Source organism: Ambystoma mexicanum, chromosome 2q (genome assembly GCF_040938575.1).
Source record: "Ambystoma mexicanum isolate Mex_15411 chromosome 2q, UKY_AmexF1_1, whole genome shotgun sequence".
Taxonomy (NCBI): Eukaryota; Metazoa; Chordata; class Amphibia; order Caudata; family Ambystomatidae; genus Ambystoma; species Ambystoma mexicanum.
The window spans coordinates 1,081,115,223-1,081,139,337 of NC_090924.1; the positions used below are offsets into that span (position 1 = coordinate 1,081,115,223).

General features: G+C 49.0%; 1 protein-coding gene across 1 annotated transcript in view; it reads right to left on the bottom strand.

Moving 5' to 3' along the window:
- Positions 1–6,031: 6,031 nt before the first annotated feature.
- The window catches only part of MTERF1 (mitochondrial transcription termination factor 1), a 31,690-nt gene continuing 13,606 nt past the window's right edge, over positions 6,032–24,115 (bottom strand). Inside the window, exon 2 of the mRNA XM_069648422.1 lies at positions 6,032–7,378. Within this exon, the coding sequence (XP_069504523.1) occupies positions 6,218–7,378 (1,161 nt within the window). The 3' untranslated portion in view covers positions 6,032–6,217. The remainder of the gene's footprint in view (positions 7,379–24,115) is intronic.

Below are 24,115 nucleotides of genomic sequence, written 5' to 3' on the forward strand. Positions count from 1 at the left end.
GTTAATAAAAACTACACAAAGACATGACAAGGAACAATTTACTTACCTGTAACTGTTGTTCTCCAGCATGGGTCTGGCATGGATTCACATGCTCATGAATATTCCCTGTCGTCAGTCTGGGAATCCTCGGTAAAGAAAAAAATCAGTATCAGTTTCGTTTCTGATCTGTCTTTCGTAGTAGTAACCAATCACTGATCTCTGCGTCATACTGACCACAGCCAATGACTGCCCTCTACCTAAGCCCCGCCTCTGGCAGCCATCTTCAGATTTGGTAGCACGTGAAGTGGCAGTATGACCAAGTGAAGAGCCGCAGAGGGGTAGGCGGGAGGGTTCGCATGTGAATCCATGCCAGACCCATGCTGGAAAACAACAGTTACAGGTACAGTTACAGGTGGAATGGGCTCTCGGACGGCCAGGCAGCGGTCGGTTTGCCAACCGATGACAGTACATGATACAGCCGGAGAGCCATCTGGAAATGGAGGCCTTTGAGAGAGCCTTCCCCTGATTGACAGGTCCAAAGTTCACAAAAAGTTGTGACGTCTTCCGAAAACACTTCGTGCGGTCCACGTAAAACTTCAGCGCTCTAGCCACATCCAGCGAGTGCAAAGTCCTTTCGGCCGGCGACGAAGGCGACGGGAAGAAAACAGGCAACACCAAGGGCTCGTTGAGGTGGAAGTCCGACGGCACCTTGGGCATGAAGGAGGGGTGCGTCCTGAGCACTACCCTCGTGTCGTGAAAAGTCAAGTACGGGGGCTTGCAGGAAAGGGCCTGGATCTCTCCCACTCTTCGTGCGGAGGTGATGACCACAAGAAACGCTGTTTTCCACGACAAGAACTTCAACGGGGCCGAGTGCAGAGGCTCGAACGGAGGTCCCATGAGCTTGGTCAGCACCACGTTGAGCTCCCACGCCGGGGCCGGAGCCTTCACCGGCGGGAACGATCTGAACAGTCCCTTCATGAACTCTTTCACCAGACGATGAGACCACAAAGACGTCCGCCCCGTGGTTCTGGTGTATCGGGAGATCGCAGCAAGATGAATCTTGATGGATGCGTGCGCCAGTCCAGCCTTGGCCAGCGTCAGAAGGTACGGCAGTACCTGGGGAGCCGTAATCCGTAGAGGGTTAATCTTCTGTGCGTGGCACCAGACAGAGAACCTCTTCCATTTGTGTCCATAGCATTTAAGAGTTGAGGACGCCCTGGCCTTTGCAAGAACCTCTCTGCAGTCGGCCGGTATGTCGTATCATCCAAACTCTAACGCTGCAGGAGCCAGGCCTGCAAGTTCAGCGACTTCGGGTCGTGATGGAGGATGGCGCCTCCTTCCCTGGAGAGAAGATCCGCGTCCACTGGCAGCTTGATTGACGGGGACGCTGACAAGTCCAGAAGGTCCGGGAACCATATCTGCCTCGGCCACGCGGGTGCGACGAGGATCATCCTGCACCGTGACCTCTTGAGCTGGTTGATGAGCCGGATCAGCAATGGCAATGGAGGGAACGCGTATAGAAACAGGCCCTCCCAGGGGAATGAGAAAGCATCGCCCATGCTCCTCGGCTGGGGAAACCTGCTGGCGAACCTCCGGCACTTGGAGTTCGTCGCCGTTGCGAACAGTTCGATCTGGGGTGTGCCCCACCGTCGGAAGAGGCGGTCCACTAGATCCTGTCGTAGTTCCCACTCGTGGCACGAGCGCAGCTCTCTGCTGAGCGAGTCGGCGATGGTGTTTTTTATCCCTGCCAGATGAAACGGCACCAGAAACATCCCTTGGGCGACGGCCCAATGCCACAGATCCTGCGCCTCCTTGGACAGGGCTGGGGATCTGGTACCGCCCTCCTTCCTAATGTAGAACATGGTGGTGGTGTTGTCGGTGAAGATCCTCACCACCTTGCCCTTGAGGGACGGAAGAAAGGACCTGAGGGCCCAAAACACTGCACGGAGCTCCAGGACGTTGATATGGAGGGACTTCTCCGTCGGAAGCCAAAGGCCTCTCGCGTGCAGATTTTCGGTGTGCGCTCCCCACCCTTCCAGGGAGGCATCCGTGGTCACTGTCTCCTGGTGGCCGGGGGTCTGGAAGTCCATGCCCGCCATCAGATGCGTGCGGGTGCCCCACCACCGGATCGCTTGTCGGAAACTCTCGCCGAGTGTGATCCTCTCCTCGAAGCTGCCCGTCGTCTGGATCCAGCGCGCGTCCAGGAACTCCTGCAACGGGCGCATCCGGAGCCTGCACAGGCGGATGAGATAAATGCAAGAAGACATCATTCCGAGGAGGGACTTGATGGACCTCACCCTGGCCGCGTCCGCAACCAGCATCCGCTGCACCCTGCCCAAGATGGCCCTCGTCCTTTCCTCCGACGGAGAGGCCAGAAGCGACACTGTGTCGAGCTTCGCTCCCAGAAACAGTGCGTCTCACGCGGGCACCAGGTAGGACTTGGCGTAGTTTATGGAGAATCCCAGGTCCGTGAGTAGTTGGACGGTCCTTGCCGTGTGCTCCACGGCGAGCTCCTTCGTCTTTGCTCGGATGAGCCAGTCGTCCAGGTAGGGGTAGACGTGGATCCCCTCTCGGCGCAGCTGCGCCGCCACCGGTGCGAGGCACTTGGTGAACACCCTGGGTGCCGACCTCAATCCGAAGGGAAAAGCTCTGAACTGGTAGTGATGCCCTTGGACCACGAACCTGAGAAACTTTCGGTGTCCCTTTAGGATGCGAATATGGAAGTAGGCATCCTCCAAATCCAACGACGACAGGAAATCGCCCTCCTCCAGTTGACCCAGGACGTGTTGGAGGGTGACCATCCGGAACTTCTGTGCCTTGATGAATTTGTTCAGTCGTCGTAGGTCCAGGATGGGACGCCATCCTTCCGTCTTCTTCTTCACGAGGAAGTATCTTGAGTAAACTCCGGAGCCCCGAAGCCTCTTTGGGACGAGCTCGATGGCGCCCTTCTTGAGCATCGCCTTTACCTCCAAGAGAAGTTGAGGGACGTGATGTTCTTTCCTGGCCAAAGGGGGGACGCGCGGGCACCTCTTTAGAAACTCGAGCGCGTGACCCTGAGCTAGGGCGTCCAGCACCCAACGGTCGGTGGAGATGGACTCCCACACGCTGACTAAGCTCGCCAGCCGGCCTCCCACTGGGGTGCTTCAATGGGGGCCCGACCCGACGGCCATTTCATGTCCTGCTTCGACGAGGCTATGCCGCCTTGTACTCCTTGGCGACGACGGCGGAGTCTGCCTGACTTGCCTCGTCCCCTGTAAGCTTCCTGTGACGACGAACGGGCCGCTTGACGGTAGGTGGAAAATCCGCCGCTGAACCTTTGGAGGCACCCTGTTTGCCTCCGCCGCTCCGAAAGGGCGGCCGCGTTGCTGGAGAACCCCAAGAGCCCGGGCCGTCTCCATGTCCGCCTTGAAGGGAATCATCCACTGTTTTCCCAAACAGGTTGTTTCCATCGAACGGCATGTCCAAGACTCTGGTCTGCACGTCCTGACGGAAGTCAGTAGCCTTGAGCCATCCACGCCGCCTAAGGCACACGCCGTTGCCCAACTGGCGAAATCCAGTGTCAGCGATGTCCGTCGCAATCGTAATGGCGTGGTCCGACGCCACCTCTCCTTCCTGCAAGATCTCTAGGGCTTCCGCCCTCTTGTCGTCTGGTAGGAAGTCCAGCAGGGGGGCCAGTTTGTACCACAACTCCCTGTCGTAGCGGGCTACGATAGCCAAGGCGTTGGCCGCCTTAATCGTCGTCGCTGCCGAAGAGATGACTCTGCGTCCCATCGTGTCTAATTTCTTTCCCTCGCCGTCCGGCGGGGAGGTTGACGTAGAGGCTGCGCCTCCCCCTCCCCCCGCTTTCTTCCTGGCCGCCGCGGAGATGACCGAGTCCGGGGTTGGCTGTGCCCGAAGGCACAAGGGGGCCGCGTCTGGGACCCGGTACTTCTTCTCGTACCGATCCCTTCTAGCCGGCGTCGTGGATGGGTTCTTGAGGAGGGCGAGGCCCTCATCCCAAATATCGTCTAGTAGAGGTACAGCGAGGACCGTCTTCCTCTTGGTCTCGCGCTGTTGATAAAGGAAACCTTCCTTCTTCTCTTCCGGGCAGAGCTGGAAAAGCTCGGATGCCCTGGCGATCATGGAGTGAAACGATCCAATCTCGTCGGGCGGGGAAGCCCGGGTGGGAGGTGACGACGGGAGATCCTCGTCGTAAACCTTGTTGTCTGTACCCGTCGCGGCCGTGTCAGTCCCCGTATCATCCCCACGTGTCGTGGACGGGGAGGAGGGCTGAACAGGGCGCGATGGCTGAAAAGGAGGTGGAGGATGAATCCTTCTTCTCTTAGGGGGAGGGCTCCCAGAAGGGCCTGGCTCCGGGTCCCCCGTCGGGAGTGGTTCCTCCGTTGGTGGTAACGGCAGTCTCGTCCTTATATCCGAGCATAAGGACTGTATAGCCAACAAAATGGCCGCTGAGTTGTCTTGCGGCACTGGTTGAGGGAGATCCGACGGGCGATCAGGAGCCCCGTCGGCATCCTCGACGCCCTCGTCGTCTTCCACGTCGGGGTCCCTCCCGACAGGATGGCCTTCTTCCACACCAGAGCCGTGGCCTAAGACTTCGATCAGCTCCTCCTCAGAGGTTGAGGCCGAGTCAACGACAACCTCCTGCCCCCCCTTTTTCTTCTCCGTTGGAGGTTTCACGGGGGTCCTGTCGATGGGCATGAAAGAGGACTCCCTCCTCTGGGCCCCGGGGTCGCCACCACTGGTGTAGCCTCCACAGGCTGAGCCAGGGCCGCCACGACTGTCTCGATAGAGGCCTTGGCCGGATGGATCAAGGCTTTCACCACCTTAGGTGCGCTCACCGCCTTCTTCTTGGGGGGAGGGTCACCACCTCGCTCCCCCTCCGATGGGGCCTTAGGGCACGACCGGGGTCTCTCCGGGAGTTTTGCCGGGTGCTCGGCCTTCCTCTTACCCGAGCCAGAGCGTTGGCTCGTGGTTGATGGCGCCGGGGAGGATGTGCCCTGCCTGGCGCCCATAGAGCCCGACCGTTCGGCGCTCCCGGTGCCAACGGACTTGCGGTGCTTGGCCTTCTGTTGGACCCCCGTCGCCGGGGCGCCCTCAAAGGTCTTAGTAGACCGCTCGGACTTCTTCTTCTCACCTGACGGGCTCTTCCTTCCAGCTAGTTGGCGAGACGTTGATGGCGGTCCTTCATGGTCCGCTCCGAAATATTGCCGCAAAACGCACAGTCCTTCTCCACGTGCGTCTTGTCCTCATGTAGGCAGTAAAGGCAAAGAGAGTGTTCGTCCTCCTTAAAGACATTCTGAAGCTGGCATCCAGGGCAGACCCTGAACAGCTTTCCTTGCTTCGAGCTTCCCTTCTCCTGGGCCATGTCCGAGATGGGCCTGAGAAACTTCTGGAGTCCTCCAAAAGCGTGGGTCCCCGTTGACCGGATGAAGAAACGGTGGAGCTTGAGGCTCTTTTGACCGAAAAAAGAGCAATTTTTCTGAGAAAAAACGTGAAAAATAGCACTAACGCTCGAGGGCAATAGCACGAGGATCCCAACACTTGAACGTGCGGTAAAAATCTGAAGATGGCTGCCAGCGGCGGGGCTTAGGTAGAGGGCAGTCATTGGCTGTGGTCAGTATGACGCAGAGATCAGTGATTGGTTACTACTACGAAAGACAGATCAGAAACGAAACTGATACTGATTTTTTCTTTACCGAGGATTCCCAGCCTGACGACAGGGAATATTCATGAGCATGTGAATCCATGCCAGACCCCATGCTGGAGAACTACAGGATACAGAATGACCTTTTCCTGCAGCTCCGCCTTAGAGAATGGCGGCAGTGTATTATGAACAAAAATACAATGCTCACCCACCAGGCCTGCTTGAAAAAGGCAAGAGGTTATTTATTATTCACTAGCATACATGCTTATGTCACTTTGGAAAATTGAATCCAACACGTTTTCTGCTGGATTCTAAATCCCCCCAACCCCCGGGGAATGTTCAGCTATAGGTACACCCCAATTTGCTGTTGGACCCCACTAGTCATGTGTTGTGACCTTTATGACAAAATGCCACAAAATATACTTTATTTGCAAATACATTGATTTGGATTACATTATATTCAAAAAGTGCTATAAGGCAAACTGTTCAGCGTCAACCTGCCAAAAAGAACACAATTTAAAACGTAATTTGCAAAAACAATTAGCGTGTCCTGTGTCTTCATTGCACCCAAGCACATTAACTCTTTCCTCAAAACTACAGCAGTTTTTTGAATTTTGCTTCAAATCGTGTTTTACTGAACTCCAACAGTCCTATTCCATCTTTCTGAAAGTTATAGCCAATGTCTTGGAGTCGACTGATTCGGGTTGTTAAGGTATTGATGCCGACATCCAAGACTCGGGGTTTGTCAAGAATCTGCTGAATGTGAATTCCTGATTTCAGGATGCAATCTATTTTATCACTGAAGGTGTTGGGGGATAGGTACAGAAGGGGTGGATAACGAAATACAAAGTGGATAACCTGCTCATCAGTACAGCCTAGGGCAAGCAGCTGGAACTTAATATTTCGGAAGTTCAATTTCACATAATCATGGCAGAGGTCCAACAAATCCGCTCCATAGCCTTGCAGCAAGAGTAACAGCTCCCTATTGCTCAGCTTGAGAGCCGTCTGTAGAAATTCAATGTTAGCCTTTACTCTCGTTATGCTCTGACTAAGAAGAAACATGTTTTTAGTTATGATCTGCTTTACAAACTCTGTTGTGTTTTCACCACCTAAACCAACATGCAGGTCATTTAAATAGTCAACCATCTGCTGGTTTAGTTCCATGCGATTGGCGAATGTGCGAGGTGCTTTGACCATCAAGCGAGCAAGTTGCTTTGATGTGAGGCCAACAGAACTGAGAAATTCCACATTTTTTTCCAAATTTGCGATGTTGCTTGAGCGGAAAAAAGATTCAGGAGACCGTTCCAATACCTTTAGAACTTCAGAGTCACTCTTCAAGATGCCATGCCATATCTCCCATTTCTTTTCCAGATGCTCATGTGTACGAGTGATGGACCGCGGGTATCTTGAGATGACACTAGCAACCAAGTTTTTATTAGCACCCTTGTCTTGCAGAAAGTCCGTCAGTCCTTTCTCATGCGTGATCATCTTCTTTAAGACACCAGGTTGCCTTTTCCGTGCCATGCATACATCTACACCCATGTTTTCCAGTCTGTTGACTAAGTTACAATTTTCTTTAGGCTGTTTTTCGATCAGTTGAACATGAATGCAAAAAAACCTGCGCTGAAGAGGATTATGCAGTTTGTGTTCGGCGAGTCTTAATAAACACGTGTACTTCCCACTGTACAGAAGCAGATTACCTGCAGCCTGCATCAATTCTCTTCTTGCCATCTTCAGACACCACGTCATGATTACCTGTGTGCAAACGGAATATATAAACAAGAAAGTAAATTCATTTTCACCAACATTTTCATACAGTATTGTTCAACATGGCTCTTTCAGTAGTATTCAACTCAGGCTTTTCCTAGTATCGATTACTGAGGCTTACATTAACAGGGACAGTTTTCAGTTATAAAAGCAGCTACTTCCGTTTTTTTTTCTTCAGGGGGAAAATCGAGGGGTGAGCTGAATGTGGGGGAGACACATGTATGCTTCTCTCTGTATGTAGTAGGGCACATTTGGTTCCCACGTTTGTGGTGCCGGCTGTTGCAGTGTGGACAATATGTTAAACCAGATTTTGATATTATACACGCAGAGTAGCCGCAGAGTAGCAGTCTCAGGCAGTTACTCTCTACCTGCTCCTTGACTGCAGTCTGTTTCCTGTGTCTACCAGTCTACCAGTCTACCAGTCTACCAGTGCTGGGAGAGGAGCCCTGCATAAAAAAAAAAACTGAATCCGCGGAGCGGGCGCGGAGTAGCGGCAGAGTAGCAGTCTCAGGTAGTCTATGGCCACCTTGGATGCCAGAGACTCTGCTGCGCCCTTTCCGATCCTGGAGGAGGAAGGCCGCCATCTCCGAAGCTCGTGCATGCGGCAAGAAGAGAAACTGGACAAAATTGACCAGGGGACTGCTTTTAAGCGTCTCTCTCCACCATACTTGTCTAAACTGTTGGCCCCCCCCCCCCCGTGCACCACCTCCTGCTGCATTTCTCTAGATAAACAGGAGGTCGAAGCTGAAGCTGGGATGGAGGGCGAATCCTTGAAATCTCTACAAAGCTTGACAGCCCACTCACGGCTCTTCCAGGAGGGGAGCCATGATGCAACACCACAGTGAAAACATTCCGTTCTTACAGAGTTTCTTTCGGAAAACATAACTGAAAGCTGTTCGAGCCCAAGTAAAGTGATATCCCTACTCCAGCAGCAAACCCCATGCAAGCAGGCCCTTCCCATTGGATTCCGAGACCTGCTCTGCCCCAGAATCTCACCTGGAGTCGGAGAGGTGGTCCCGCCTGTCGGAGGAGAGACAGAGTCCAACGCCGTGGATGAGCCGGGGGTGGAGCACATCCAGAAAAGGCACTACCCGGTGGATGTGATCGAGGCTGTAGAAGGTGCTTCCCAAGGGGGGGGGCTGCTGACCGATCTTTCAAAATCGGGGATGCATGGCGCGGCTCACCATTCTCCTTTGAACGGCCCAGTGGTGCTGCAGGAGTTAGAGACCGGTTGGGAGGACGTGGCCTCCTCCCCCGCAGAGAGGGCGGGCTGCGGGAGCCCCTGCGTCCAAGCGGGCTGCTGGTGGAAGTAAAGGCGCAGGTACATGGGCCATCCACCGGAGGGAGTCGGCAGCCTATTTCCAGCTCTGTTGACAAGTTAGACTCGTCATCATCAAGCCCTCAAACGGCAGCCTCAGCAGCTCTGGCTTACCCTAGCACCGATACGAAAAACTCAATTTCCAAAGGACACAACCTGAAAACAACAAGACCTCCAAGTAAAAAGCTGTCAGCAAAAGTCTCACAGCTGAAGCGGCCGTGCAAACCAACAGACTCGCCCAGCTCACAAACAAAGCAACCCTCGAAGAGAAAAGCAGACACCTCTGTTCCAGCAACTACAATGCCCACAAGACTTTGCCAAGCTTCAATTAGGAAATTAGAAAAACCAAAGACTTCTTGAATTCAAGTTCTGAAAAATGTCCGTCCACTAATGTCTTGAAGGACTTTTTCAAGAAACAGTGCAAACGGAAATTTGACAAAATAGGGGAATTTTCGGACGCCAAAATGATAGAGGCTGTCCAAGATCCTCAGATTACAATTAAACTGATGGCGCAAGCCCTGCTCTACCTGGGTTCCCACTTGCGGCTAGGTGGCACTTTGGAAAGCCAGAGGAACCACTCAGTATACCCACTCGAAACCTGGTGCGGACGACTCAGAACACTGTCGATAAAGTTACACAAAGCAGTGGAGAAGGGGCGACGCTGGCAGGCAAAACGCTGTTTCATGTTGCAGCATCACCAGATGTCACAGCCCAAACTCATTGGCTGGAAGACCTCCTGTCAAACCAAGACAATCCAAAAACAATGCTGGATAATAGTAAACCCCCGGGTCTGCCCTTCCTCCCCGTGGTTCTAGAGTTAAACTTGGAAAGCGGGCCGACACCTTTGCCAGATGCCACAAACGGAGAACAGATGAATGGAGCCCAAACGGTTTCCCCAAAGAAAAACAAAACCATCCAACCTGAAACCTCTAACTGGCCTAAACCAAAAGACAAAACTCTGCTAAAATCTATGACTCTGCGAAGAGCCTCATTACCATCATTACCCCTTTCGCCCCCTCGAAATAGAAGACAAAGTGAACCATCACACTCTATCAAAAGACACCCTAAAAAAAACGGCCATATTTCGGTAATGTCAGCAGTCACCATAGCCCTGGTGCCATTTCACAAACTCTATGAGTCAATAAACGACACGCTTAAAGATCACAGCTCTATTTCTGCCGTGATGCACTCGAAACTAATATATCTTGGAGGGTACGTCACCGCTATGGAACGAAAACTCATAGCTCAAACCAACTTGGAACTTGCTGGCACCTCCTCTACACAAACTGAGGGAAGTTCCACAGTGCCCACGTCGACATCTCCAACTTCAACCGAGATGAGCACACAGACTGCTAAAGCTCCCTCAGAAGTCTCTGAAAAGGAAAACACAAACCATGAAATATATGAGTTCCGAGTCTTGAACAGCCATGACTCAAGCAAGGAAAAGGGCACGCTTAAAACATCAAAAACTACGACAAAACTGAAAGAAAGCGGTGCACTGGCACTAAATAAAGAAAGAACAGTATTGAACAACTGTGCATACACAGAGGACATAATCATACTTTCGGAAGAGCCCGAAAACAGCATTACGATGGAAAATCACACTAAGGAACTTCCTAATAAAGATTTTGCAATTTTTGAACATCTAAAGACAAAATCAAAGGAAAACGTGACAACAAAGAAAACAACTTGTGTTACGTCTCCATTCCTTGGAGGGGACACGGGTAACGCTGGTCGGTGGTGCGGAAATTCAGAGACCAACACAGGCTCCGAAAACCATTCCACTGAGACAGTCGACTAAAGCAAAAGAGACGATTACTTTCAACTCAAAAAACCATCTTAAACACACTACAGCACTCTACATCTCCAAAAACAGTGGAAAATTTCATGGAGTTGACAGAGCTGATGGATCTTAGCTAGCACCTATCAGACGTGGAGGAGGATCCAGCTCTGGAAAAAACACTGCTTGCCAAACTTCCTACTTACAGGAAGCAACTGTGTCACCACAAATACTCCAGATCTAGAGGAGACTGCACATTTCTTCACGCTGGAAGACTGCTGTAAAAAACTAACTACCAGCTTTAATTGGGGCCCAAAAGCTGCACCACTACCTAATCACAACAAGAAAGACAAACCCTCTCCAAAGCACTATCCATCCAGGGCGAGAGATTCGCCCAGGCTCCAAGATTCATGGAAGGGAGCAAGAATGATTGACCAGAATTATACTAAAGGCTCAGCCCTGACCCCAAGGAATTACCATGATTTATCAGCAACCAGAGCCCCCCGGAAATTACAGATGCCAGAAGCCAATCAAAGTGATAGAGATGTAAAACAAAAGAACGGGGTGGTGAGCAGAGGAAAAAGTAGACCATACTTTAAGTTGGAACAACGAACTGACAACAGAGACTAAATTGTCCTAAACTGAAGAACGGTCTTAAAGCTACTACACTGTTTCAAACTTGCGTCTAGTAAAGTCAGACTACTTAAAAATCATGGAGCCTGGTCACGAAGGAAAAAAAGCAATAACCTACCTACATATAGCTTTGCAAACCATGGAAAACATGTTAAGAGACTCATCGGATAAACTTCTAAGGTTGGGCTACGATTTGACAGAAATAAAAGCTAATCCTCACACCCCGGCATGCTTGGATAAAGTCAATGACAGCATGCAGCTGTCAAAAACGTCTAAAAGTAACGTAAAGCGTACACAAAGGCCAGAAGAGGGCCTTGAACAACACGGATTAAGAACTTATTCCGCAGCAAGTAGGATCTCGGGGGGGAAAAAAAGACGAGAAAGTAACAACCGGCAAAACAAATAGAGATTTGAAGATTAGACCCACTACATCCCCAGTGAAACAGACTCAGCCCTGAGACAAAAGACATCTCAATCTTTAAAGATCCTCTTGAGACTGGTAGGTTTCCAACTGAGCCACTGACAAAAATAAAAAGGACAATTACCCAGGATACTCTGCTACAAAGCACAACTTGACAGGAAAAAGACAAACCAGCCACCATGCAACAACTCTGGGCATGGATTCCCGAAAGCCTCATCGGCTTGCCTATGAAAGTAGTAATCCGCAAGCACAAACTACCAAGAACCAATGCCACTGCCCACGACTCGGAGGTTGGGTTCTTGGAATACGCAGGAGTTCGTACACTTGACGGTCCCGGGAGATGTTGACCTGGGGTCGTTTGATGTCCTCTGTCTCCAGGGGACCTAGTTGGCTGAAAAACCTAGCCTGGGCGGTTTCGACGTAGTTATCTCACCGGCCAAAAAAGGGGTCACAGGACATCCGTCTTCTGGGCTACTATTGGCATTTCGCTCAGGCAGCGGTATACAAGTGGAAAGCATCTTGACAGCAAACTTATTCTTTCTGGTAGTTTTGGCGACTTGGAATCATCTCAACAAGGAAACAGGGGAACATCTTACTACCCCAGTCATTATCATGAACACATACTGGAACCCTCAAGTGATCTCGAACAACAGTTTCCTAAAGATGATAGAAAACGCAATTGACAATGCATATGCAGAACATCAAGTCTCACATCTTTTCATCTGTTGAGACTTAAACACAACTTGTAGAAAACAAGGTCCAAAGAAGCCATCTGAAGCTTACAGGCAGCCAACTGAAGAGAGAGGCAGTGTCTGGCTAAAACTAATGGACTCAAGAAATCTCTTCGACACGGCCACTGTATTCAGCTGTCCTGATCTAACCCCAACTTAGGAAAGAGGAAATTCAACTGCCACAATCGACTACATCTTTGTATCGTGCTCAATGATTCCTTCTTTCAAAGTTATAAAAACAACATCAAGTGATCACAACTTGCTGGCCATAACATGGACCTCAACTTGCTTAAAAAAGCGAAACCTATTTACAGAGCTCGAGTCCAACAACCAGGGCAATCGCCTCAAGCTTAGTGCCAGAATCATTGTAGAGTTAACAAAAATCTAAAACGGACATGAAGCAGTCAGAAGTGCAAATTGGAAACCTTGCCAAATTGACTACAGGCTGCTGCTTGTGACCTACAGGGCAAAGTCGAAACAAAAGGGGCCTTCATCGAAACCCAGCCTTGGTGGCAAAAAGAAGTGAATTGCGCAAACTAAAAAGAGTGGCAACGCAACAAAACACCAAAGACAACAGAGACGCTGCTTTGGAATCACAAAGAAATACAAGACCTGGTTGAAAGATCACTGACTCGCGTTATACCAACGAGACTCGGAGGAAATGTTGAAAAACGTGAGTGGTCATAACCCACGTGAATTCTGGTCCTTAAGATCTACAGAAAGTCCAATTAACGACGCATTAATAAATAACATCGCAGAAGATACATGGGTGTGATTTTACAAAAATGTGTTTCAATCTCCATCTACAGCCAGGTTTCTGGTACAGAGTGAGCAAAACACTCAATGGGTTGATCTCCAGGACAAAGAATCCATCACAGAAAACATCTGCAAGCTAAAAAAAATTCAAGAGCGCCGGCGACCAGGTCAACAGAGACAAACTGTGGCACAAATTAACATCATGGAACTGTCCCGAAGAAATCTTGGGTCCAATAAAAGCCTTGTACACCAACTCCAGAATGCAAGTATGTCTAAACCATCAGGGCCTACTCTCAGACGAAATACCCACAACTCGAGGGGTAAAGCAAGGATGTTTCCTCGCCCCTGCTCTCTTCCTTGCTTACTTGGGCGACTATAAAAACGTTGAAGGAATGGTAAGATCCTTCCCGCCAACTATTGGCCAAGTAAAGACACCTCGCCTTTTGTATGCAGATGATAGGATTTTGCTAGACCACACCGCCATCGGGCTGCAAAGACAGTTGGACAACCTGTAAAAATATAAGGGTGGACGTTGCAAAATGCTTACCCAGTGGGAAAAAGATCTTAAGGAAAAACTGTCCGACATTCAAAGCTCTGAGGAAAAGCCGATTCAAAATCACACAAAAGTGAAAAGGAAATTGGATGAACTTGACTGGATCTACACTCTAGATACAGTGCTAAAATACAAACTAACTACCCATCTCCATTCGCGGGCGAGGAAACTCACGAGACAGGAATTTATGAAGAAATATCCAGATAGAAAACTAAGGAACATATTTCTACGAGCACGTCTGAATTTTCTACCGTCTAATGAAATCCTGGCGATCAGAGGGCTGTCAACCACAAACAAGTGTAGATTCTGTGAAAAACCAGATCAGATAGAAACTATAAGGCACCCCTTGTTGTCGTGCTACGGTACGCAAAACATCAGAGCCCCAGATCTGAGAAGCCACCTGGCCTCAGCCTACATTTATGAAGAAGACTTTTGGTGGGCCCGTCTGATCAGTGGTGAAAAAACCTTGTGGGTCACAGCGATGGCAGAAATTCTGGAACAGACAAAGGAGAAGGTCAACCAAATAACTGTTGAGGAAAATGTCCTCTTCTGACCTGCTTCATATATGAGACAGGAAACCATAATTACAGAGCAGAAAGCAAACAAAACATTTTCTCTGCTCATTTTTAATGTTATTTTCGACACTACGATTGTTCACCTTGTAAAAAAAAAAACAAAAAAAAAAGAAATTAAACAAAAAAAATCGCAAAAGCGATTCAATCAAGTAATACACAATTAATATATATATTTTATTATGAATATTCACAATATATATTATGGACTCCATGATTTCCTTAGTATATTTATGTTGAGTTGAATTGACTTATGTATGATAGGAACATACCACAGAGGCACCCGCAAGGGTTACATACAGCCTCAAGTTATAACACATAGGCGCCTGCAAGGGTAACACACTGCCCATTTGTGCTGTACTAGATCAATTTACGTGCTTTAGTATAAATACTTTTGATATATATTAAGGACTGTTTATGCCCCCCTTTTTAGCGTTTTTTAGCGAATTTTTGTGGAGTTGCTGCGATCTGAGTATGATAGAACATACCATAGAGGCACCCGCAAGGGTTACATACAGCCTCAAAGGTCAAAGTACCAACTACTTGTGGTTTTGCAATATGCACTTTATATTATGCACTTTATTGATAGCACTCAGCACTTTGTCAATTAATAGTCCTTTAATGTTTACATAGCACTTTATTACCTATGAAATATCTGCAATTTTAATGTTGATGTCTGCAACATGTACTTTGTAAACCTTTTTGACACCACATTTCAGTTCAAGCTAAGACACTGCGTCGGCCCACTAGGGCTGAAGAAACAAGCCTAGTACAATAGAAGACTATGTATAATCGTTTCTTTTAATTTTGTTGGCATTGGCGAACACTAGGATGGAAAATATAGCATTTTAAACTAGTAATTCCGTGCAAATTGTCCATCCCCAACCCACATGGGATAATTGGTTGTTTGTGACAAATGCGTTTTGAATTTATAACGCTCACCTGATTCCCGTAGAGGCGCCGGTCTTGACTGGGCGTATACCGTATCTTCAAAGGTGAAGTGTAACACATGGCTGGCTCTTTGGGCTGGACCTCTGTGCACTGTATGTCTGACTCGAAGGGTGAGATGTCTGCAGATAGAAAATATGGGATTAAGGAACTGGGTTATTGAATGTCTCTCTCTTCTTCCCTTTCTCTTCTCCTGTAGAACCCCAAAGGTTAACGCTCTCACCTTAGGTAAGTGAACGCCGTGCTCTCCATCTGCCTCGGGGCAGGGTGCTGTAACCAGTTTCTTCACTGGATAAGGGGAGCAGGCCTCTTGACTTCAGAGGACTGCTGTCCGTCGTTTACTGCACGAACGGTAGGTTTCGAGTAATTCTAATGTCTTTAAAGTCTTTAGTAATGAGGTCTCTTGTTTTGCAGGGTTCCGGCGATGGCGGATGACGGGCTGAAGTGAGTTGAAAATGGAGCCCGTGTGATGAATAGAAGCGCCTGGAAGTACGTAAGTAAGCGCTTGTTGCCTGCTTCACGATGCGCTCTAACTGTCTTTTTATTTTGCACGTACAAGTTCGGAGCGGCTGCAGGGTGCCGGAATACCCACTGGGTTAGATGTGGAAAGGAGTAATGGCACGTGAGTATTAAAGTTCCCCAATGTCTTTAAACGCACCTTGTTTTGTCTTTCAGATGCGGGATGCAGCGCCGAAGGCCTCCGGAGCGCATGAAGAGTAGGTAAGCCTTTGTCTTTCAGATGCCGAAATGCAGCGCGAGGCGTTGGTGACAGCCGATGGACCAGGTAAGTGAAGAGCTGTCACTGGAGACCGTAATGCTAACCTGTTCTTTCTTGTCTTTATAGGTGTTGCTGAAGACTGGATTCAGGATGGTAAGCCTTTTCCCTTAGGCCCAGGATCAGATGCAGAAGACACGATGAGCGTTCTGCTGCAGAGGATGCAGAATAACGCAAAGCAAGATTCATCCATCGGGTGTGGTTTAAATAGCCTCCTGTAGTGCTTAGGTGTCTCCTCCCACAGCCACGGCTAGGTAAGAAAAGAGTTCCTGCTTTCCAGAAGAGTTCCAGTGTTCTCTTGGAATCAACTCTGCCCTCAAGTGGAGACCCTCCTCGAATAGTGGGAACCCATTCTTCATCGCCTCACCCACCTTCCTGAGCTGCTAGAGACCCCTGAAGATATCCTGTTTTGCCCAATGGAACAACCGCGTGTGCTTGCATTGCCTGTACTTTTGAGCATTAGGCTCCTCTCTTCTTAGGGAATCAAACTGCCGCTTAGTTAGGAGTGTGTTGGATGTAGAAGGGGCTATTTGCACTCCCTGTTTTCTCCCATTTTAGGCTGTGGACGCATTTGGTGCTTTAACTCTTTAGACCCCACTGGTCTTGTATATATGTATTTTGATAGTATTGTGTTGGTCTAAATAGCATTACTATGATTTGATTTGTGTGTTTGAAACTCAAAAGGCCTTGAAATAAATGTATATGTATTTTTAATATATCTACACCTGACTGGGAGTGATTTGTAAGTGTCCTTTACTCTGTGTGCTCATTGAGGTCTTTCAGTCACCCTCACCCCTCCTTGAGACCTAGTCTTGACCGCCGCCAAGCTACCTTGATTGGTCCAAGAAACTTGGTTGGCCTCCTGAACCTCTGCCCACCAGGTCAGAGTTCAGAAATCCATCGTAACACCCAATACCAAGCAGATAAGTCTTGTGTAGTCTCACACCGTGCGACTGCACCAATTCTTACCTAACGCTGCCCATGGGAAATGAGCGAGAGGAGCAGTCCTTAGTGATACCCTTTTCCAGTATTTCATTAAAACCCCCCCGAATTATCTTCGAGAATTGGTGTGTTCTTGAAGCCATCTATGACAGTTGTCACAATCTTCTGCGCATGTAATGTGAATTAATATGTAGCAACCTCTTTCACTTTGATATTGTCTCTTTATCAAGTCCACCCAAGATACCCGATAGAGCTACCTCTGTCGGGATCATTATTTCTCATACTGCATGATGAGTCAGTCACTTAGCTGCCAACAGGACACCACCTCTCGCTTTCCTACCCCCTCTTCACCCACTAACCCAACCCCACTTCTTCGTTTACAGATCCACCTGAGGACCAACTCTGTTGGTGATTGTGTGCTATATAAATACCTTTAACATTAACATACAGTTAATCTTCATTACTCCTAGTCCTACTCTTCCTCATCACTGTACTCAAGTCCCAACCTCCACACCAGGAATCCATTCCATCTTTTCAAAACGAGATAACACTCCCAGACACCACAATGTATCATACCCCACAACACATCATGGCCTTCTTGACTCCGCACTAGGGCAAGAGAGTTGGGCCAGAAGTACTGTGACAAGAAAGAGTGGGACTAGGAGTAAAAAAGAATACTAGTAAGTAACCGGCTCATTACTTCTACGTCCATCTTCCTCATCCCAGTACTTGTAAAGCATTTCAAATAAAGCGGTGAAAAACAATTCATGAATAAAAACGTGTGCCAACGAGAGTGCTCCTCCAACACCCCGTCACCAATTTATTATCAGCCACAACAACAAATCACCTTGAACATGTGTACCAGCGTTCAGCACGCCCTCCTCAAAGGAGATCAACCCTTTCTTATGCAAGATGAGACAGTACAATAGTATCTGGTGAAAGTAGTTGGGTCAGCGAAAGTTGCCGCCCTGTAGATGTTCTGAATGAGCGCCCCCTGCGCCGCCCTGCCATCCGCCTAGTAAAGCGACCCTGAATAGAGGCCACCAAGGAATCCCGTGCCACTGAACAGGACAAAGCAATCGCTTGTCGAATCCATCGGCTAATAATAGGGACCGACGTCCGCTGCCAGGCTTGGACCCCCAAATTTAAAGACAAACTGCCTAATAGAAGTTAAGGCAACCTTTCAAACATCCAAAACCTGTGCCACTGTTCTTCCTCAAGAGATGCCCGATTGAGGAAAAAGGCCGGTAGAACAGTATCCTGAACCTGGTGAAATTTAGAGAATCCCTTCGGAAAGAAGCCAGGATCACACCGGAGGATAAGTGAATCAGTCTAGACTCATAGAAATAGGGCCAAGCAGAGCAGCATCACATCGCCCCCAACTTGTAAGCAGATGTAAGCCACCAGAAATACAGACTTCCAAGTCAGAAATGTTATGTCCATCGACTCACTGGTACAAAAGGGGAGTGCTGCAAAGCACACAATAACAAAGTAAGTTCCCACATTGGTACCCCTAATGACACCATGGGCTTGACAAGCAAGAAACATTTCAGCAGCCAAGCCACTAGCGGCACGCAGCCCGTACTCTAAACCCAATGCTCCTGAAATGCCCAAATCACTGCCCGCTGAGCCTATGAATAGGGCACGACCAGGCCCACATACCAGCCTTCTTGTACAAATTGCAGAATCATTGGTACGGAGCAATCCACAGCCTGCACAGAATTCTTGGCACACCAGAGCACAAAGGTCTTCAAATGCTGATCATATGCATTCAGTGGAGAAGGCCTCTTGGATCTTTGTACGGCCAGAGTCAGAGTTAAACTCTGCCCACACAACCACTGCCTCAATTTTCAGACCCTAATTTAGAAGGAAGACGTCCACGCACATCCTGTATTGGAAAATTGAGCATACGAAAAGGGCAGAAAGCAATCTTGAGTCATCGGCTGATCAAGTAGAAGAGGATACCAGCCATACTGACACCACTAGCATCACCTTAACCCAGAGTCCTGTATCTTGACCAGCACCTTGGGAAGCAGTTATAGAGAGAGAATGGCATAGAGTAGCCTGACCAGCCAGGACACCATTGTGGCATCACTCCCCAAGCCCCAGGATAAGGAAACAAACCTTGAGCTGAACATCCTGAGGAGAGGCAAAAAGATCCTGCAGACTAGACGGTACACCTTCTGGCACAACACCCAACAGGAGGAAATACCCTGGCTCAAACTATTTCCGCTTGGACGATGTCCAGCCCCCTGATGTGAATCACCCACAGAGACAGCGGATTACTCGCCATCCAGCAACCCAACTTAAATTACACCGACTCCTTCTGAGAGGACAGTGTCCCTCCTTGGGGGTTCATATAGGCTGTTGCCGAAGTGTTGTCCATTTGCACCAGATCCACTGACCCCTGGATGGAGTGTGAAAGAAGAACACTTGAAGAGTTTGTAAAATCACTGCCCGATTTCTCCAGTTGAAAGAACGAGTGGCCTGTACGGCTGCCTAAGGCCCTGGGCTCTGGTTCCCTAAAAATACCTGCTCCCCCAACCGAGGGCAATGGTGTCAAGGGTAATTGTATTCAACAAGGATTGAAGCAGTGGATATTCTCACAGAAGATTGTCAATTTCCATTCACCACAGAAAATGGGCCCTAAACTCTGAAGTAATGGCAATACTGGTTGTCACTCTGCAGGAGTACAAGGGTGAGTAGCAGTGAAACCACTTACTGAGCCCTCACACGTCTACAAACCAACATTGATCCCAATAATAAAAAGGTAAAACAGACACAAAGATATAACTCATTTGCCTTTTGTGGTAATGTGGGACAAGGGTAGGCAATACCCTCAAGAGAGTGAATGTGATTCAGTAGCAACCCAAATTGCAAAGTATAACAGTCCAAAACAAAAAGGAATGTCCAAACAAGGTTCTATAAAAATATATATAATTTAAGTAAACACACCATATGCAAGAATAATATAACAAAGTGGTAGTGCACACCAACACACCTGAGCCAGCAGGTAAGTTATAAGGGTTTATTAGTAGATAATACAGCAGACACTGGCACGTCCTTGCCAGCCAGCTCTCTTTCTCCAACTGCTCTCCATGGAACACATTCAGATCACAACACTCCAAGCACAGTGACATCACCGCATTCCCACTGAAATCACCACTCCAGGGGAGGTAAGTGGAATGGTGGGGAGACACACATAACACTTCTCCCTCCCTTAATTTCCGATAATAGGAAAGCTCCAACCATTGGTACACTCTTAGTACATTCCAACACACACAGTACCATCCTACACTATACTGATACAAATGCGCGTGGCCACCACGTACCTGTCCCAGCAACACCCAAGCTCATATGAACACGAGACCCAACCCCAGAAAACGGTCCACATGAAGCCCATTCACACAACAAGGCGAACAATAGAGCATAAACACTCTACACTACCATAAATGCACAAAAACGAACTGACACCACACTGAAACCTCGCTCCACACTAATAAAACCCTGAAGCACCAAGTAGATGGAAACAAAACCGTATTCAACGACAACATCCCATTAGGAACACAGATTCACCCAACAACTCCTAAACTCCACTCCGTTCACTAATAAACTCTAACAAAAGAGGAACCCACTGACATGTAGTAAGGGCTGCACCTCCCTTCAAATGAACTGGACTACAACTCGAGGAACAAAAACAAGCACTCCACCTGTTTCAAGCTGCCCCTTGAAACGTAGGGCCTGCCATACCCCAGCGTCCCCAAAACGGATATACTACCCAACAAGCATAATCCTTCAGTGCACCTACATTCTTCCACCCTGGTCTGCACCCCAGGGCACCAGGGCTGCCACCCCCGGGCACTAACCCAACTCAAAAGAGTAACAACAAGCACAACTAACAACCTCAGCTCCCAAAACACCCTAAATCAGGGAACACATTAACTCTGACCTCAACCAAAACCGCAAGTACTCTATGAATCTAGTCCCTACAGTGGGACCCCCAGTACCAGCCAGGCTACCATGGTGGACACACCGCCCTTTCCGCCATAAAGGCACACTACCACCACGATGTGGGACCCCAAACCAACTAGGCTACCACATTGGCCACACCCACCACCTTAATGTGGGACCCTGCACCAACTAGGCTACCACAGGGTCACACCACACTACCACCTTAAACGTGGGATCCCCACACTAACAAGGCTACCACGATTGTTGCACCATAGATATTGTACAACTAACACCCCAAATACACGCGCACACACCCACACACACACACACACACCTCGACATGAGACACAATATTGAAACATTATCACTCGATTTCTTCTCCCACAGGGGTGTGCACAACTGACAAAGTCTCTATAGTAGAAATCTCAGGATTTCTAAAGTGTCACAAAATGAAATTACGTGCCGACAAAGTTCCTGTGCAGGTAAGTCAATAATGTGCCCCCCCCACGAGAAAACGCGGAAACTCCTTAAGAAACATACTAATATCTCCTCTTCAGAAATGATGTTTCCCACAGCGACACAGTCCAAACCTAAAAGAAAAGCATGTTAACATACATGACATTATAAAATAGCATTTGACATTCCAAGAAACAAGGCCACAACAAGAACTCACACCCGTAATCACACCCACACTGGCCAAAACTAAACATTTCCTAACAATAAGGGCCACAACACAAACTACACTTCACACACACTGACCAAACAGGTACAAGATACCATTACTAGATTCCATAATGGTCCTCCATGCTCTTGGCCCCCAATATGGAACAATGCCAACGCTGTTTTCTCCGACAGTTATTGCAGAAAGACCATCGTACGCAATGCTGTCCTTGCTCCCTGCACCAGGGAGGACTCCGCACCATGACATCCTCCCACACTCACTATAAGTAACAGTAACATGTGCAGGGTCCGCTCCCGGCAGTCCAACACCCAGACAGCCAAACACTGAGTTGGTGCGGAGGTTGGACTAGAGAAAATCACTTCCTGGATGAGGGAAATCACGTCGGAGCGCAGCCTATGCATGCACAACACTGTGCACGCTGCAACGTTCCAACGCTCTGACCAATGAAACTAGAACGCCCCCTCGACCTCATCATTGATCACTTCAGCACCAGAGGGGTTGTATCGTTTCCCTCCTCCGCTATGGCGACCCCGCACTTCCGATAACGCCAACATGACAACGGAAGATCCAGGCCTCCAGACGAACGTCAAACTGGCAACACTGCTTGCCATCCCCTCCACGCCGGTACCTTTAATCTTCCGCTCCGGCACAGCAGTCCAGGACCGCAGGGGCCGTATCGTATGATCCCGCCGCTCCACTGCGGCGACCCCGCAGAGACAACACTTCTTGCCAACACTTCCACGCCAGCACACACCGGCACCAGCATCACCCCGCTCCTGCACTAGACCCAAGGACCCACGCTTCACAGGTCCCTGCTACAGACTGCAGAAAACCGCCTCCAGAGATTGCTGAGTGCCTCTGGTCCACATGGCACCAGCAACGCCCTCCTTAGGTGCTCCAATACTCGGCTCTGGTCTCGAGGGCAATCACGCTACCGAGCCCCCGCTACAGGCTGGAGGGAAACACCATTGGGCGCTCAGACAGTCCAGGCTCCCGCTCTCGGCGTCTCAGGAGCCACTTCCTCTTGTTCAACACCACCCAGCCTGTTGAACTGCAGACTCTGGTCCGGACTCCAGGGCTGCACTGCTGGCTGCTACCAGGACATGGACACTTGGAGGGCTGTGTCCTGATCGACTGCTGTCCCTTCCACGACAGGATCCCATCCTCAGCGCCAGTGTAACAAAGTGGTAGTGCACACCAACACACCTGAGCCAGCAGGTAAGTTATAAGGGTTTATTAGTAGGTAATACAGCAGAAACACTGGCACGTCCTTGCCAGCCAGCTCTCTTTCTCCAAATGCTCCCCATGGAACACATATTCAGATCACAACACTCCAAGCACAGTGACATCACCACTCCAGGGGAGGTAAATGGAATGGAGGGGAGACACATTATAACAACTAACTAAATAGAAAACACTGTATAAAGCCCACCCCTGTGGAAAGAACAGAGAATACACACAGAAAGAGTGATGCAACACACTGGGTAAGAATACAAGAGTGAAAGGCAATTCAACAACCACAATGTTCTTTAAAAGCATAGGTCTTTCAATAAAAAGGTGCACAACTGACACAACGAGTCTCTAGGGCCCAAAATGGAGCAGAGTGGCGGTTATGGGTCTATAGTATCTTTTTCCAGTTTTGCAGCGGTTCAGCAGCGTCAAACAAGGCTTTGATCTGTTGTGCGAGCGGAACAAACCGACTTATGTGGAGCAGACCGTGTTGGCCCAAGTAGGAAGCTTGCGTGGAGTCAGTTTGAATGTGGTGGCTGTTGAGTGATTCGGAGGTGGCCTTCGAGCGATGTAGGTCGAGCGCTCACCACGAGCGCTCACCAGGATCGGTTCGGGGTCGAGCACTATCAAGACATGTAGTAACCGCTGGTTAGGGTCGATGTGTGACATTCCAGCAGTTTGTGTTGAAATACAGTGATAGTTTGAAGTTGTGATCCTGATGTCGGTGTGCAGTTCGACGAAGCTGCGATTCAAGTTTGAGCCAGGTGCACTTGTCGGTAATTGCTGGTTTGAGTCAATGAGCGACACTCCAGCTGTTCGAGTCAAGTCTGGGGATGAGCAGTTGATTCGAGCCGAGTAGGTGATGGGCTCTGCGAGGCCATGGTGCAGAGTCAAGCTGGTTTGAGGTTGCATGCACGTTGGTTCAGTGGAGTGCTAATAGCAGCACCAGCAGGTCCCTCAGGTTTGATTGTGACAAAATGGTTCAACCAATTTGATACAGCAAACAGGGAGCTTTAACTGATCTGTATTGCCAGAGGATGTGAGACCCACTCCAGGGGCAATAGGAAAGGAGGTGTCCGTTCAGGGCTTGCTCTCCAAGCCTAAGGAACATTGGTGCAGAGTGGCAGGTCCTGGTCCACAGCAAGGGTCACCTCCAATGTGTCTTGCGAGCGGATAAGGAGCAAAGTTTGCTGTCACAAAAGAGGTCCACATGAATTCTTCATTCATGAATGCGTGAAGGGGTGGTAGAAGATGCCTTCTTTTTAAGGCAAAAGACTACAGGCGATTGGACTAAAGCAAGCCTACTTTAGGGGTCCAATCCCTGTCCTTTGTACCACTAGACTTTGCCTTCTGACAGCATGCCCAAAGGGCTATGTGTTGCAGAAAGTAAGTGGAGGGGACAGGAAGGGAGATAAAGAGAGAAGTTGATGGTG